The 18,633-nt window shown below is 36.7% G+C and overlaps 1 protein-coding gene across 4 annotated transcripts in view; it reads right to left on the minus strand.

Annotated features, from left to right (window-relative positions):
* The window catches only part of SEMA5A (semaphorin 5A), a 316,989-nt gene that overhangs the window by 107,977 nt on the left and 190,379 nt on the right, over window positions 1-18,633 (minus strand). For all 4 annotated transcript variants that reach the window (XM_061369678.1, XM_061369679.1, XM_061369677.1 and 1 more), the window contains exons 9-11: window positions 17,804-18,089; window positions 14,560-14,695; window positions 11,068-11,272 (exon numbers count right to left, since the gene is read on the minus strand). In XM_061369678.1, coding sequence (XP_061225662.1) covers window positions 11,068-11,272; window positions 14,560-14,695; window positions 17,804-18,089 — 627 coding nt within the window. The remainder of the gene's footprint in view (window positions 1-11,067; window positions 11,273-14,559; window positions 14,696-17,803; window positions 18,090-18,633) is intronic.

Genomic DNA, 18,633 nt, shown 5'->3' on the forward strand with positions numbered 1-18,633 from the left:
TTACATCCCCACTAAGAAAGTTATATTAAAATGTAAGAGTACTTTAGATACTAACATCATTTTAAGAAATGCTGTTTAAGCAGTGAGAAAATGGTTAAAACTACTGCATAAAATCTTTCAATGAGACTTGAATGAAGTGGGGAACAGAAAGGTTTTTCTCCTGATTTGGCAAGCAGGTGACTGACAATTTCAAGTTTGGCTCTGATATGTCACACTCTTTATCTTCCTTGTGAAGGTATCAGGAAATCTCAAGTAGACAATACAGACCAAGGCACAAAGTCCTTGAACTTACCAAGCAATAATCTCATTTTGAATTGTATTTAATTCTGTTACACGGTTCTACTTATGTCTATAAAGTTACTGAGTAATAAAAAAAAAAAAATATATTTACAAAGATCATGGTAAATGAAGCCAGTATCCTCAAAGAAGCCCAGTATAACTTTTTGTCTTGCATCAGACTGAAATAACCTGGTATATAAAAAGACACATTCTTCTATCTCAGATTTTTTTTCTCCCTAAGGACAGTCAGATGACAACTAAACAGATCCAATATAAAGAGCTATATATGAGTAACATCTATTCTGGAGAGTACCCATTTGGCAGCATATTTTAATTACAGCCATGCATGTTCGCAACATCCAGGTTTTACTGTGCTAAAAATCACACACAAGATTTGAAACCCTGAGGCAAACAAGACACACGAATTCTTATGGTTCTGAACGGGAAACATTACACCTATCAAGAGATGTAATATTTTGATATCCTGGATTCTGAAAAAAAGAAAAATAAAACTATAAGGTTGCTACTGGGTAGGACAATTCACAATGAAACAAGCTAACAAAAAAGTCTATATTAATTTCACAGAAACTTACTCTCAGGAAGAGAAAACATCCCAATTTTTGTCAGACCTTGTAAAACGTTTAATCAGTAGCTAGCACTGTACTTCTCAGAGAGCAAAGATGAACACCTCTAAAGAAATGTGTAACCTCTAACTAAAGTAGTAGAGCAGATAATAAACGCAGATATTAATCACAAGATGAAATGGTTCTTATGATTTAAGACTTGCTACCTGACACACAGCAGCAATGAAGAATGCCATATTGTACACAAAGGCTAAAATTGCTAGTGAATACAAGCCCTGGATCCCTGCCAGTCTCCCAAAGTTGAGATGTATTAACTCTGATTGGATCTGACTGGACAGGGAGTGCTTACTGCTCCTATTATTTTTTATTGCTTTCCTTCATGCCACCACAATAATAAGTATGTTAATGCATGCTATGAATATGATAGTGTTTTCCTACTGAACAAATTTGCCAGAGCCCAGATCAAAGAAGTATTTACATGCACAAGCAGAAAAAACTATTCTCAGATAACCACAATAAACCTTGCTTCCTTTCTGAACTGAGTCATACATGGCTATTTTCATTGGAAGTGTCAGAAAGACAGCTGACTGCCATTGGCTGACTAGAATATTTCAGAGACTATCCTACACTCAAAGTCATTTGCAGTTTGCATAGTACATGCTCCTATGCCTCAGTTCCTAGATGAGCCAAAGACAGATATTCAGTACAAATCCAGTACATGGTACTTTAGCAGCAATTTCATCATGAAGCACAGCTTTTATTCAGAAATATACATGGAAAGAATGATGCTGATTTCTTTCTGTTCTAAAGTAAATTAGGAAGTAAATAGAGAAGTGACAGAAGCAAAGTTGGGATTACAGACATGAACCTAAAAACCTCTCACCAGATGTTCATCTCACCACCCTAGGACTTTGAAGCAGTAACAGCCATAGCATACAACACATATAATCATATTACATCTTATTTATATAATAGTCTGGGAGTCAGGACATCTGGTAATAACCAGGAAATCTCACACAGCTTCTTAGTCAAAAAGCAGCTCTTGTCTCCTAGGCAAGTGATCTAACCTCTCTGTTAGTTGTGGTCATGCCTATTCCTACTGAAGGTGAGCAGTTGTATTACCAAATTTACAAGATTCATGGGATAAGAAAGAAAAATAAAAATAAACTACAAAAATGAATCTGTAGACAAATGAGTCTATACTCCAAGTATTATGACTCTTACCCAGTGACTTGAAACAGTAAAATACATATGGAACCTAACCTAACTTTTGTGAATCTGCCCACGTTATAGGACTCTTCACAGAAATGCCACAGTATTTGGAATAATACATCTTCACATTTTGATAACTCTTACAAGTCAGATAACAAAGTAAATAAGGCATATCTGTATTAAGAAATTCTTTAGTTTATGAAGATTTGCCATGTCCTATGATAAGAGCTGGGTAAAGACAAGGGAAAAAAATACCCACAAAAACTATCGAAAGAAACCCCTACTGGTTAGTAGTGGCACTGCTTGTATTTGTTTAGTTGTAAACATTTGTATTTATTGAGGTTTACTGAGAAAAAGGCTGCCGAATGAAGAAGTTCATAGCACAAACAGGAGTTCAATAAAATATTTAACTTCCGCTTTACTGACAGCTCACACTGAGTGTCGTGCATATAATGTCATCATGCTTGTTATCCAACATTTATGGGTTCTTGTTTGTTCGGGGTTTTTTTGTTTGTTTTATAGTCAAGGATGAGTTTCATGAAGGGTTTGGACTTCTCCTTCCCCCCATCCCCCTCATCATGATTTAACTATTCCACTTTCTTCTTTGGTTGGCAGGGATTCATTGAGTCACTTTTATAAATGTCTACTTTAAATTAAAGACTTTTAAAAAGTCTTTGCAGAATATTCTAAAGTTCACAATGCTCAGCAATGTGCCAAGTTACCTAATCCTTTCTGAAAAGCTCTGATGCAGCCAAGTCTCTTCAAAGGGAAGAGACTTCTCCCCCACTTCTCTTAGGAAGAGTCCTGAATACCAACTGTGTACTCACGCAAGAGGTACATTGTTCAAAGGTCAAACTTTGTCCCAACATAAGGCTAGTTTCAACAGTTGTTTTCAAAATTAGAACCAGGTCTGTTGACCATCACTGTATGCTACCAGGAATAAAACAACAGATTTGAATATAGGCTTAGATCTAGTAGAAAACTCAGCTTTGAAGACAGCAGGTCAACACTGAATACCATGTAAGATACCTTTTCACTCACAGCTTCATATTCCATGCATTAGAATTATCTAATAACAAACAAATGTTATCAAGTCTAGTTTCCCTGCCAGGAACAAGAGGTGACAAAACTAGAAAGGAAGAAGGAAAAGCTATTTGGTCATTCTAAGTTTATAAGGTAGTCAAACAGGATTTGAAAGCTCAGTGAAGAGGAGCTGGTCCATTTTAATGAAAGGCTGAGACTTTGCCTTCAGCTCCTCACAATCTTTCCTTCCCTGGCCAGTGAATTACCCTTTCCCTTATGCAAGCAGAGCCAGTTCTTCAGCCAGCAACTGATTCCCACAGCAATTGTGACTTTCAGTGCCTGCACAGAAGTGCACACACCATATGTTCTCTAGACATTTATTTATAGTCTTTTTCTGATAGAGCAGGGCAATTACAAAGAAATAATGATAACTTGTGAACAGAAAAAAAGGGGCTTCCCCTACTTAATTTTTTCCCACGAGAGAACAGAATACAAATGCCATCTACTTGCAGCAGACAATTCATGACCATGTTATCTAAATTATAAACAAACTGTATAAGCAAATATCAGCAACAAACTAATCCAAATCATGACCTATTTATGGGTTGATTAGAATAACAAAAATTGACTGCAAATAAGTGGTGGTTAATTTGTGAAACAAATGAAGGGCTATGATTCTCACATACAAATTGCTGTCAGTGAATAATTTAGTCAGGTCTGGTTAGAGCAATCTATTTATTAAGAAATCTTTATCACTCTCCAACTGGTGCTGGCAGAATGATTTATCTATACACACAGTGATAAAGCCAAGGAAAATCAGTACTACTGGACATTTTAAATGTTGGGTTTGATTCCCTAGAGCCCTATAGTATCATAACTATCTAGCTAGACTTTAGACACGACCATTCTCACTTGGTAACATTGTAAAGCCACTTTGCCCACTACAGATAACACAATACACAAGGCAGCAGCAAATCAACATTTCTATGTTTAAATTACATAGTAAACCTGTGGTTTACACTAGAAAATAACAGAAACATTCTAGCAAGAATATACAGCAAGCATTCTTAGTAACATTCTTACTAACAAGCATAAATGCTAGGACAGACATTAGGCTCTTGAAGACAAAACCATGCTATCAGTTTCCTAGAAAGATTAATATTATAAACAAAGTATTAATTCAGATAGAGTTTTCCTTTATCAGAGGTAGGGGTCACTACAAAAGGAGTAGAGAATAAAGTCATTGATTTTAGGGCTTACTATTTGATTTTTTAAACAAATGTTCAAAATTATATGTTGCTGTAAGGACTGTTGCCTTCCAACATGCAGCAGTTTTAGACAGCAAAGTAACTGACTGTCCTTGTTTCAAGCCTTTAAAATGACATTGCATAAGGCCAGAAGGATAAGATGTTACAGGGAAATAGTTTTAAAGCTGTTGTATGGGTGCTTCACAACTGTGTAAAAGCACACTGTATCTTGTCAAGGAAAAGCATAAGAAACAAAGCAGCCATGTTTTCTTACAACACAAGATTTTAAATACTTTTTAAAGGGTGACAACTGCCTGTCACAGTGTATATGCCCCATTATCCATCTGCATTCCAATTTCCCTGTTTCTCTTGTTTTGAACTACAAAATATTAATACATACAAATAGACTACCTTCCACTTTCACACTTGAATTGTGACTCAAATTACAACTGCTTTGATTGACATTATTATTATTGCATTTATACTGCAATTTCTAGACTAAGAAGGTGCTTCTCAAAGTGAGAGGAAAATCTATAGCTCCTATCTACAAAAATTATCCAGATTACTTCCAATAACCTCAATACACTTGAAATAATTAATACAGTCAGAAATACCACCAAATTAAAATAAATGCAATCAATTTAAGCTTTATTGCTGTCTTCACTACACATGAAATGCACATAAACTTGTATTATTGCTTATAATTTTAAGGTCAGTAACTTTACACATAGAATCGTAGAATAGTTAGGGTTGGAAAGGACCTTAAGATCATCAAGTTCATACTACATACATTACAACATCATGCACATTAAACTGTGAAAGATGCATACTTTAATCAGAAGCTGTTGTCTGCAGGAAAATGACAATATTTCATCTGAGAATTTTTAGCCAAAACACACACACAACTTTGTTCTTGTTAAGACCTTGGGCTGCTCCCTAGCAAAAGGTGTGCTGTACAGATTACAAAAACAAAATGAAAAAGTTAGAACTATTAACAAACATCACAGAGGAATACAGTTGTGCACTACCTTTCATCAATTTACTCCCATTCGGTAAGACAAAAAGGAGAAACATAAACTGTTTTGATAGCCTTTCCAAATTGAGTTTCATTAGTACTTCCAAATAGCTTCATCATGAGGTTGAGTCTAGTTTCTGCATTAGGGCTTCATGGGAAAAATGTTACATTTGTGGAGATTTACTACTTGTTACAACCCTTCTAAAAGCAAATGTATGAAAACTCCATCTGCGTTAAAAAAAAAAACCACAAAACAACCAAACCAAACCAGAACTCTTGAAATTTCTTCATAATAATTTCTCAATTCTTCATAATAATTGCTGTACATGTTTCATCAGAATTATTTTTATCATTATTCTCAGCATTGCTACCTGTAATTTTAGGTCTGAAAGGGAGGAAAAAACACATTCTAAAACTTCTTGGAAAGGGAAGTTCAAAACCTTTTATAACATCCTCCAGTCACCTTTAAGCCTCAGATAAAACCTGGCTTTACGGCATAAAAATTCAAGTGCAGTTCAGTGAATAACCCACTCTAAAGAGACATGCAACGTAACTAACAATAAAACTTTCTTCAGGTTTCAAATTCTCTTTGTAAGTCATCCATACCCAACTAAGTCAATGCAAAACTATAAAACTCAATAATCAAGATCCACCACTGGGCACTTAACTGTTTCTAATCAGGACGCACAGGGGACATACTCTATCCAGTGGGACTGAAAACAGAGAAAACACGGTAGTTTTTCCACCAAGTAATTTTTAAAATATTTCCTTCAAATTTATTTTCAGACAGTGCAAATATGACCTTTTCTGAACTCCCATAAAAGAGCAACCAGAAACTGCTTTTGGAATACCCTCAAAATAGATGCAATACCTAAAACTTTTCTCATTCATTCTAATGAATCAATACATTTAGCCACAGTCATGTAAATAAGGGCTAATTACTTTCGTTGCAGCATACTGTTTTATAAAAGAAAAACAAACAAAAAACCCAAACAAGAACTTTGTAATCTTTTTGATATTGACAAATTTTTAAACTATGCGACACACAAGCATTTAAACTGAAAGCGAGAAATAGAAGGGAGACAATAAAAAGAGCAGTGTAAGGGACAAAAGGGAGAAAAACAAACTATGACACATATAGCACTATTTTGCTTGGATTATTTTCTAATGAAGAAGTCTTTTAAACTTGAAAAGTTGTCAAAATAATTGTTTTTTTCTCTAGATTGCTCTATTTTTCATTTACTATTATAGATGTGTTTTAGTTCAGCACTTCTGTGAATGCTTTTCTTGACTTTCCTTTCTGAATCATTAAAAATGGTTTCAGGGATTTCCGCCTGCCTAAAGCCAGCAGCACTGTGCCAGCTTTAAGCAACATAAAATGTGCAGGAATTGATATATCCCTTCATTCTGAGTTAGAAGTCAGTGCAGTGAAAGATTAATATGTGTTTCTGAAGTACTGAAGTATATTTTTGGGATGAGCTGTAGCTGTTAAATCCCAGCACATCAGAATCCCCTAGCAGAATGATGACTTGGCAAAGGTTTAGGAAACTAAGTCTGTTGACACAGCAGATTAATGCATTTGTTTGCTTACTACCCGTCTCTCTTCAAGTAATATTATATCTATTTAATGTTTAATGAAATTAGATTACACTTTAATACTGTCAGAGTTATTCTCCTCTGTAATATTTGTATTTTAACAACAAGACAGATAGGTAAGTGAATGTGAGTGGGATGAAGAGCGAATTTTCCCTTTACTAGTGCCTATCTGCTACAAAGAATGGGATTTTTACTTTGAGTAACAAAGACAGCGGAGCATTCATTTGTATTCAATCCAATCTATATGCCTACCTTTCCAATGAATCAGATTTGTGCATTTTAGAAGACAGTTTTTGTAAGAATGTTGTAGTGAATTATAACTACAAAAGTTACATAGAGTACATCTCACCCAGCATGGGTTGGATCCATCCTGCTTTACACCACGAGGTGTAAATTGCTTACTGCCAGTAGTTATATTAGAGTAGTTAAATGCTTTCCTTCTAGAGTAGTTAAATGCAGTACTTTCCGTTTGGCAGCAGAAAGTACAATGACATCTATTAATACAGTGCTTAGTAAAAATATAATTTAGCCCAATCAATTTGCACATTGTACTGGCATACAATAAACAGAGGATAACTTAGGTTGGCAGGTACATCAGGAGGTCTCAATAACCTTCTGCTCAAAGGACATAGTTATAACATAGACTGGGTTGCTGTCTGGTCTTGAAATCATCCTAGGATGAAGACTGCATAACCTCCCTGTGAAATGCTGCTTGACATCCACTGCTTGACTGTCCACAGAGTGAAAAAGTTTGTCTTTATATCCAGCCTGAAACTCTCTGCCTGTTGTCTGTCAGTCGCCATGCACTACTGTGAAAAGCCTGGGTCTGTTCTCCATGTAAACTCCATGTAGGTATTTGTAGACTACTACTAGGACACCCCTGAAACCATCAGTCATGTGCCAACAGCAGTGTGCTCGAAAGAGGTGTGCTCCTTGATTTTCCCAGGCACTGAATGCAGACCTCCCTGTTGTTCCTCAGTGAAGACCTCCCAGTTGTTCCTCAGATCTCAGAATCATAGAATTGTTAAAATTGGAAAATACCTTTAGGATCATAGAGTCCAAGTGTTAACCTAACACTGCCAAGTCCACCACTGAACCACATCCCTAAGCACCGCATCTACATGTCTTTTAATATCCTCCAGGGATGGTGACTTCACCACTTCCCTGGGCAGCCTGTTCCAGTGCTTTCCAGCCCTTTCAATGAAGAATTTTTTTCCTAATACCTAATTTAAACCTCCCCTGGTGCAACTTGAGGCCATCTCTTCTCATCCTACCACTTGTTGCTTGGAAAAAGAGACCAACATCACTATAACCTCCTTTCAGTAGCTGTAGAGAGTGATAAGGCCTCCCCTGAGCCTCCTTTTCTCCAGGCTAAACAGCCCCAGTTCCTTCAGTCGTTTTTCGTAACACTTGTGCTCCAAACCCTTCACCAGCTTTGTTGTCCTCCTCTGACCTGCTCCAGGACCTCAGTGCCTCTCTTGCAGTGAGAAGCTCAGAACTGAACACAGGATTTGAGATGCGGCTTCACCAGTGCCGAGTACAGGGGGATGATCACTGCCCTGGTCCTGCTGGCTGTGCCATTTCTGATACAGGCCAGGATGCTGTTGGCTGCTTTGGCTGCCTGGGCACACAACTGGTTCACGTTCACATGGCTATCGACCAACACCTCCATGTCCTTTTCTGCCAGGCAGCTTTTATTTCTTTAGCTTTTTTTGGAAGATGGAGCATTGCAGCAAAATTTTAACTCCAAATTTAATTTGATATAATTTTTAATAATACAAGTAAATTAAATTAGAAAACATACAAGAATTAAAACCTTTCCTGCTCTGATAGTTACTATAACGCCATTCTTTCACCTCTCCCAAACATACAAAAGCTGTATGGTGATAGGAGCTTGGGATAGATGACATTGTATGTGGGAGCAAGGCTGAATACTGGAGGAATTCAAAACTGTTAAACTTGGGCTGCTTCCAAAGTTACTGTTTATTTTCAAAGCTAAGGCTGCTGCCTTTTAGTTTCTGTTGTTTACAGAAACAGTGGTGTTTTCTCAGTAATCTTTTACCACATGCAGTTTAGGATCAAACTCAATAACAGCTCCACAGCTTCTACACAAGCAAATATCTACCAAAAAGGTAATTTTTCTGAAAGGTGAATATTAATATTTCTTAAAAATAAAGCTTGGTACTTTTGCTCAAAATGGGGGGTTGGGGGGTGGGGTGGGGTAGGAAACAGGGCAGAAAGAATCCTAACAAAATCCACTGTGATTGAATGAAACAGAAGTGAAACAGAATTAGCTACATCAAGGAAACTTCAAGAACGGAATAATGTTACCTGGTTTGTTTTTTTTATCATATGGTTTCTCACAGTTATAAAACATACACTACCCAATTACATAAAAGCATGTGCTGGAGTCAGACTAAGGATCCAGCTAAGGCAGTATCCTGCTTCCATGAATGACCAAAAGGTCAGAGGTACAGAGAAGAATGAAAGTGGAAGGCAAGCACACATCATAAGGACTATAGGAGCATACCTTTATAGCAGCAAGAAAGATTCATAAAAAGAAGCTACAATCCTTATTGAACACAATTTATTAATGCATCATGAAATGTAAAGTTTTAGATCCTAACTGAAGATAAAAGGAAACATAGCAAGGGAAACTGAAAATTGAAGACAATCTGAATTATGACAAATTACAAATTCAGTAATATCTTTGTAATTTAGTTTCTGTCATGAGATCTCTGCAATAGAAACAGCATTTACTATTGACTTGATTTCACTTACAATGCTAAGGTTTACCAGCCATGTGTTGTTTGGACTGGGATGGTCAAATCCAAGCACAGTTTTAATCCATTAAAAGTTTTTATATTACTACCTATCTTCAATGAGCACAAGAAGAAAACTACAAGGATAATATGCAAAGTAATACCATCACACCTGAATGCACCAAATTACTACAAAATTTCTTCAGACTTAAAAGAAGCAATCTTCTCTGAAAAATGGCATCATGCTTTCAAGGGAAAATGAAATCTTATATTGAGCCACAATGCAAATTTTATCTAGGCACTTGATAAATGATAAGCTGTAGGATATATGATTTTCATTAGTAAACAATAATTTTATTAATTAAAGGGATTGTTCCAGTTTCCACTGAATCAATGGTAATTTTAAAATATACTTTGCTGATTGCAAAATCAAATAAAAAGGATTAGGATTTTTTTCCCTCTTGTTGATCAACAGATTCTTTCCTTAAGTTTACCTTATTTGGCACCTACTCATTGTGAGACAAACTGTGCATTATGGTTTCAGATGGGTAAACAAACCATTGCTTTGATGAACTATTCCCTTGTAATATACATAGGACTACATACCCCAGAACTACTCCCAAGTTTTATACCACAGGACTCTAAACATTTTAGTCCAACTAAGTATTTCAGACACAGCTGGGACACCCTTGTTCTGAAAAAACAGTTCTCTGGCACCCTTGCTATTTTTAAGATGCTTGAAATGTTGATCCACAAAAGCAGTATTTATAACCAAGGCAGTTTTAGGTGGAGGATTGTTTTTCTTTCATTGCTAAATTCATACATAAATGGGCAAATAAGGCAGGGTGTGAAACTGCATAATGAATGACTTACTTAAAATGAGATGAGAAGGAATAAAATTTATGTGAACAGAAAAGTCAGAAAGACCAACAGCAGTAGCAGTATTTGCTATTTTCAAAGTTACTTGTATTTCAGAGGACCCTAAACCATCATATCTTGGGTGAGATTGTACCCTGAGCTAAATAAAGAACAAAAGATAGAGAACCTTCTGAAGTCCCGTTTGTAGAATTTCCAACTATTCACTCCCTCAAAAGCACGTAGGCTTCATATCTTCAAAGGAGAATAGGAAACAGACACCAAAAATTCAGTTCACAGTGTAACATAAACAAAGGCATTGTGAACTGCTGAATTCATCTACTCGGAGAAAGTAGAAGACAGGTGAATGCTATCAAAGAGGAAAAGCTCTTGTTCAAGGTACATTATACATATTTCATAACTGATTCACAGAACATTAAAACTCATAGACCTCATAAACTTTTGCAGCTTTTACAGCAAGTCAGAGTTCATACCTGTGGCAAGATAGATGATATGGAAAAGCATGTCCTTGCCCTGCACGACATCCACAACCACATGGGAAAATCGGCTGTTGTCTTCCATGAAGTAAGGAATTGGAATAACTGGTTGAACGACCTCATGCATTAAAAAGAATTTTTGAGCATCCTGAAGATTCCTCTCTGTCAGATTTACATACAGTCCCTGGTCCATGGTGCCACACTGTAAACACAGAAAAGCAAGTTACTATACGCATCAATGATAACAACAGATTTACTCTCTGATTTACAGCACAGGAAAAAAAAAACCACAAGAATATATTTTGGTGCTGATCAGACTGTCCACACAGTGATTGAGGAAGCTCAGTGGCAGTACTGTGGAGGCTCCCTAACTCTAAACACCATGGAAGGGCATCAGATTGACCACCACAAGTAATGTTTTGCTATATCACTGTTCCCAAGGCAGAAAGAAGAAGAACTACTATCCAACAAAACACAGAATCTTCTGACTTGTTTGCTTTATAATTTACACAGTCACAGTGCTGAAGACAGGAAAGCATTCATTAACTACATGCAAATTTCAACCATGAATAAAGAAAGCAAATAAGAGGCAGTTAAATTTAGCACGTTTGCATTTAGGACTTCAACTATTTAAGGACACAAAAGAGAAAACTGCTTAGCGGATGTGAATGTCTAAACATCCACGTGTTTACTCACACATAATTGCATTAGAAAAGTAAAGCAATACTTCACAGCATTTATCAAATACGCCAGTGATATGAAAGGCATACCTAAGTCACGCTTTTTTATTCTCCGTCATAAATTAAGCCATGAATACAGCATGAACAAAATCATAGTGTGCAAAACCCTATCAGTTATTTTGTCATTATTGCCATGTTTTCAATCTGAAATTGTGCGGTCAGTTCAAATCCACAAATGTTAAGAAAAACTCAGATAAATAATTTCATAATGATAGTATGATAAGAGAAGGCAGTTAAGCAACTGTCAGGAAACAATTACTTGCTCTGTGTGTACACTGCATGTCAGGCCAGTGAAGAAAATAAACCATGCCAAAAAAGAATTTTTCTGAATCTATCAATCAGGAAAGATTCCAGCTGGAACACTCATATATACACTGAAATACACATGGTCCTTGGTCTTACAGTGGAAATTGTCCTATCTAAAGAGAAAAGCAACAATCTCTGGAGAAAAACAGTGATCCTCAAAACTGGGACTCCAGCAGTAGTCTAATCTGGAAAATATGTCATTATTATAATCCAGTCTTGCAAACGCAATGTCTGATGGAATTGTTACTACGTAGCAGTAGTCTTCATTCAAATCGCATGCTTTTTTTATTGCTGAGTAAATGAATACTCTGAGCATAAATCTACTTCTGAGACTACACAAACAGAACTTCTGATAATTTTTCGTAAGGACTCTACAAAAGAAAGTCCAAGTCCTCCTTTCTGGGAAGGAAACCAGACATTCAGCCAATGAATATAACCCATCTACACGAAGTATGTACTCTAAAGCATCATCAAGTCACAAAATAATGGTTATGCCTAGCTCTCAGCATTAGACTAGCTTCTGATATACATCACTGCTACAGTTATGGAGCCAGAAATCTAATGGGAATTTCACCAGAATAAAAGATGGCACCTGCAAAAGAACAGAAGTTTGACATTACTAATGATACCTACAGATCAGCTAATGTCAATCGGCTTCAATACTGTGTTGTAAAAGGCTGTGTTACAGCTTCTAACACTAATGATGGCCTGCTGATAAAACTGATGCCACTGGTTTTGTAAAAAAAAAAAGTAGCAGCCATATTAAAATTTACCAAACTATCCAAGCAAGAAATTTCTTCAACTGCTAAGCCTTGACTGGAATTTAGTGATCAGCATGAACAGCACAGCAGAGACTTAAACCATTTTTACGCAGCCGTCAGGCTGTCATCTTTGTTTGTATGCACCATCTGCATGGGGAGATCTCACAATAACTATCAAAACATTAATACAAGGTTTGTAGGGAGGGATTAATAATTTTTATTGGACTTACTTTCCTAGTCAGAAAGACAAGATTTTTACATACAAGTCTTTCTTCAGGCTTTCTCCTTCAAAGATTTAGCCTCACTTAGACCCTCTAGATATCACTATTTTGATGATACAAATATGTAAAAAGCTATGTACAAATATAGCCCACTTCTGCAATATGGCTTACTTAAATGAAGTCTTGTCTCTTGGGGCTAATGCCAAAGATACTATTTTTCAGAAAGGTAACACGGCTCTGGCCTGTAACTCAGAGCAAATTCAGTGTCTTATTTTCCTTCATATGCATAAATCAGGAAGTAATTAAAACTACCTGCAATCCCCAATGGGTGACTCTGTTTCATCCTTGCAGAGATCTCATGACTCTTAGAAGATAGGGAAGGCTGTTACTAGGAGTAGCACTGAACTTGTAAAATTTCATTAAGGGAGGGTGAAAGGTGGATAAAGGCGAACACAATGTATCATGGTGAACAGCTATTGTTGTTAATTACTAAATTAATGATGTTTTCTCTTCCATTTCCCTTGCTAGAATCACACTTACTAAGTTTTTCCTAGGAGTGGTTAATATGAAGAAGAAAACAATGCCTATGTGCTTACCTGAAATACCCTTTTCTTTATGTAGAAAGATCCACTAATAAGTTTTATGCTGTCAGTCAACTGCAAATTATTACACCCTCTGAGGGTGACAAGTTCAAATGAGGGGCACCCCACATCACAAATGCTTTTAGTCAGACAATTCAACAAGTGTGGGCCACATTACACAGGAAAATCCTGACTGCTCCTCTTTTACCCCTTTCCCCTCTCTATCTTTTCTGTCAGTGTCCCCTTTTCAGGTTCAGCTAGCACAACTTAAACAGGGGAAGTTTAGATTGGATATTGGATATAAGGAGGAAATTCTTTCCTGTTAGGGTGGTGAGGCACTAGAATAGGTTGTCCAGGGAGGTTGTGAATGCTCCATCCCTGGCAGTGTTCAAGGCCAGCTTGGACGAGGCCTTGGGGGATATGGTTTAGAGCGAGGTGTCCCTGCCCACGGCAGGGGGGTTGGAACTTGATGATCTTAAGGTCCTTTCCAACCCTAACTGTTCTATGATTCTATGATTCTAAGTGCAGTGTAAAAGAGAATACCAGTTGGATCATACTTAGGCTAGGAATTAATATTACCTTGACAAATAACTATAGTGTTTAGTGTTTCATTTTGAAAGAAAATTGAAATCAAGCCCTTTTTCTCCTACCCTTCAAAGTTCATCTGCTTTTCAACACAAATTATTTTGTGGAAGGATAAAGTAAAGTATGTTGAAATAAGGGGACCACTTAAGCCTTTTTTGTTTTTTTTTTCTTTTTTTCTTTTTTTTTAAGATTGTAAGCTGTAACATACTGCAAAACTGGATTTACTAACTATAAACATACAACACTTTCAAAAAAACATCATGTAAACTATTGTCCTTCTCCCATGTATCTGTACCTGAAAATTAGGGTTAGGATTGGGATATGGAAGCCAAGCAGAGCGAGAGTTTTCTTGGTATTTGAAGGGTCCATTAAAGGCCTGAGTTATGGCACTCAGATTGAAAACACAAACTGCTGATGCTGCTATGCTGTTCCTGAAAAAGAAATATAAACATTAACCTCAGTAAGAACATTAAGAAGTTGATTTGCTGATAAAAAATTAAACCCATAGTAACTCTCCAATCCTCCACACAGTTAACAAAGCAGATGTGATCAACCAGGAGATGATATCTCAATACAGCAATAAATGATGTGATGATTTTAGGCACCAACATTGGATTTAAAATTTCTGTAAGCCTTGCCAAGCAGCTGGTATGCAAGAAATGCAGAACTTCCTACCTTCTGCTGCTACTCTAATAACTCAGGGCTATACTTCCACACATAAACACATGCATTAAGAACATCTTTCTTCTAGATACAGAGTTCAGGATGAGATTATTCCCAGGGCTCATTAACACTTCTTCTATACAACCAATGGCAGCATGACAGAAGTAAGGATTTTCAAAGGCCCTAGGGAATCCCTGGGTAAGACACCTCCACAAAAATCCTCACTTCGAAGAGATATTGTACAGCATTAAGAATGCAAGCTCCAGAAACTCATCAAGAGAAAATAACTTGGACTGCATAATTCCCAAGACAGGGGAATAAACAGAAACAAACAGCAGTCAGGCAAAATACACAATTTCCTGTTCTTGTCTTGGAAATGTAATACACACGACAATAAAGGAGTTCTGCGCATCGTAAAGAATATAATCCAGTGACTATGAGAGCTCATATTCATGTTCTGAATGCCTGCATGCATTGCTCTTTTGCACAGTTTGAGATAAAGTGATAGATAAGTAAGGTAACAGTTTCACAAATTCCCACTACAGGTAAAACTGCTGACAATTGATCCACACAGCATTCTTTTCCTTTTACACCCACCTGCACCCCTTCTTTTTTTTTTTTTCCTGTTTTTTTTTTTTTTCCTTTTTAACTTCACCTTTGATTTACACAAGGGTTAGGAAAAACTACTATAGAAACTCCAAAATGTTGGAAAGAAAAGCTAACCCTAAGGGATCAAATCTATCAAGATTTCTAGCTCCAAAAAAGGAGCTAGGATACACAGATTTAATAGCAGGACAAAAGAACAATTTGCTTTCTTACATTTATCAGTCCTATTTCAAAGAAACCCCAAAATTTGAAGTTTCATGCCAACAATTCCTTTAGAATCAATTATCATTTGATTTGATATTTTCTTGCCTACATCAACTATCACTAAAAGTAGATCACTAATATTATTAACCATACCAATGTCATCTTTACTTTTTTGAACTCCTTAAAGGACATTAGACTCATGCTTATAGATTTTCAGATAGTCTGAAAGAAAAAAAAATCAGCTTCATTATGAAGCAGAGGATATAGTGGGCTTAATCGTCAACAACACATAAAGAGTGCAGGTTTTGCTATTACTCAGTCTTTACTGACAGAAATGCTTCAGCTTTTTCCCCACAGGTATATTCAAGTATATTTACAGTACATTAAAAAGCATTAGGGTACAATAAAATCATTGCAGTTCTGAAGACGTTGACATTGAAGAATGCTGAATGCAGTTCACTAATATCTGATGCTGTTACCCCAAGAGAAAGGAATATGTTGTTCCCCCTCATGGGTAAACCTGTTTCTGTGAAGAACCATTAGGTGCAGACCTGAAAGGTGGATCATATGGGTTGAGTGGTATCTGTGAGCAGGATTCAGCATGGGGAAGTAATCTTAACTCTACAACATTGCAACAATGTCCAAAAAATTTAGTTACAATATTTGACTGCATGAACACGTATAATTTAATGAAACTATCAAAAAACCTAAACCCAAACAGTTGCGATGAATTCCGGTTTGAATGGTCCATCTCATTTGGACAAGACAGAACACTGAGCCACAGGGGAAGAAGGAATTAGCAGCAAGGTTTCAAATACTGACTACTTTCATGTGGCAAAGATAGTCTTATTTTAGCAAATCCATTTTCAGAAGAGCAGGGTGTGCTGATGACAGCCCTGATATTGTTGCTCAACCTCAGAAATTGGAATTTGTATCACAGGAAACTCCGTAATTCCCCAGATTGTCAGGACAACCCTTCTAAGAGAAGAGTATTGTTTCCCTTCCATGGGCAAAGCCCTGTGGATTTTTTGGAGCAAACTTCCTCTGGTTAGGCTTTCAGTGGCAGGACTTTGTCAAAGCCATTATCCAATATCACAGCTCATGAATTGCCACAGCCTGATTCAAGCAGCCCCTCACTAGTCATGCTCACAGTATGAGTTGCCAGCACAGGGATGAGCCCAGGTCTGCAAGATGCCTAGATGTGTTAATAAAGGATGGCACCAATAGCATGGAAACTAGCTCAAGCTCAAATTTATGCTTACTGCAACATACAGGCTGCTCTCATGGAGCAACATATGAACTCCAGTTATAAAGTTTAAAGTAACAAAGGACATTTCTGAGATAAATGTCTTTTTTTGTCCTAAGAGTTAAGCAAGTCTTGATATCAAGCTCAGAATCTAGGGAACTTTTATTATGTTCATCAAATGTCTTAATATTTTATCCCCCCCAATATAATATTTAATATTTTACCAAATTGTTACTTTTAAGACCATACTGTTCATTTTTTAATTTTACCATATTCATATAACAGGTTAAGTTGAAAATTAGATTAAATTGATTCTTGGTTTGACCCTCAAACTCGCAGGTGTATATGTTAGGACTATAAGAGCACTTCCTGTGTTCTTTTGGGTAAGGTCATCCTGAAATGGTCAAATTATATCATGTCAAATTCATGATTATGTCACATTATAAAATGTTTATTTAATAAAGAAATAATGTATTTATGTACTACAGTAGTGTGCAAAAAAAATAATGTCTTTTTTAAGGATGCATGAAAAATATGACTTAAACACAACAAAATAGTTTTAAACACAACTGACTCCCAGCTGTAGGGAAATATTAAGAGTTCTTCCTTCCTTCATACACCTTCAACAATTCATGTGGAAAGCATTTGGAACCAACACTTGTTCACAAGAGGACACTGCAAAACAGTAGTTTGGAAAGCTGAGCAAAACAGTAATTTTTATTTATGTTTACCCAGCACATGCAGAATAGAGGAGCTCAAAACTTCAGTTTTTATTGTCATGAACGGCAAGAAAATAAAACATACCATGGAATTTACTTACACATTAGTGGTAAAAATCCCATAAATCAAATCCAATTCTGGCAGAAAGAAAGTGCTCTGTAGTTCATTATAGTAAAATGGAATTTCTCCAGGGCGAGAGCAGTTCAGCCGAGCTTTCATGAAGGTAGTCCAGGTGTCCTCCAGCACGAACTTGCCACCGATATCATTTTTGCACACCCGAGCAGCACGAGAAAACACTGTTTTCCCACAGTCATGTTCCACTGCATTCTCCCGGAAGAAAAAGTAGGTAAAGTTCCCAATGTCATAAGATGACACAAAATTTGGCTCTGAAAATAACAGAAGATTATTTATTACCTTCTTGTAATACATGCACTCATATTAACATGGAAGTTGGATGCATCTTCAAGCACTAAATTTAGAAAAACACACCTTTTATTATCCTTGCAGGGAGCTGGCCCCATGACATAGCTGAGTAGGCAAGCTCATGTCTTATGAGGATTATGAGCTACATGAACATGGCTAGACAGAATTCCTGCTCTAGGTGTCTATAGCACATGACTGTGCTGGGCAGCCCTAGCCCAGCTCAAAGTATTCTACCATCACAAGCATCACTGAGTTTATCTGTTAACTGTGTTTCTGCTTTGTCACCATGCCAAAGCTCCAGATTAGTGGTTATGGATGGTAACTGAGTGTGACTAAGAATGTGCTCAGAGGCTGTAATGAAAAGAAAGAGCATTTGATAGTAAGATAACCACATTTCAGCCCTATATTGCTTAAAGCTTTTGATAGCATTACAGTATTTTTTCATTTTTCTTTTTTAAAAAATGATTAAAAACTGATCAAAGAAAATGATAGGGATGCAGGAGGAAT

This window comes from Neopsephotus bourkii, unplaced genomic scaffold, assembly GCF_033783945.1.
Source record: "Neopsephotus bourkii isolate Nb327-2 ecotype Australia unplaced genomic scaffold, CSIRO-AGI_Nbou_v1 NB_1508, whole genome shotgun sequence".
Classification (NCBI taxonomy): domain Eukaryota; kingdom Metazoa; phylum Chordata; class Aves; order Psittaciformes; family Psittacidae; genus Neopsephotus; species Neopsephotus bourkii.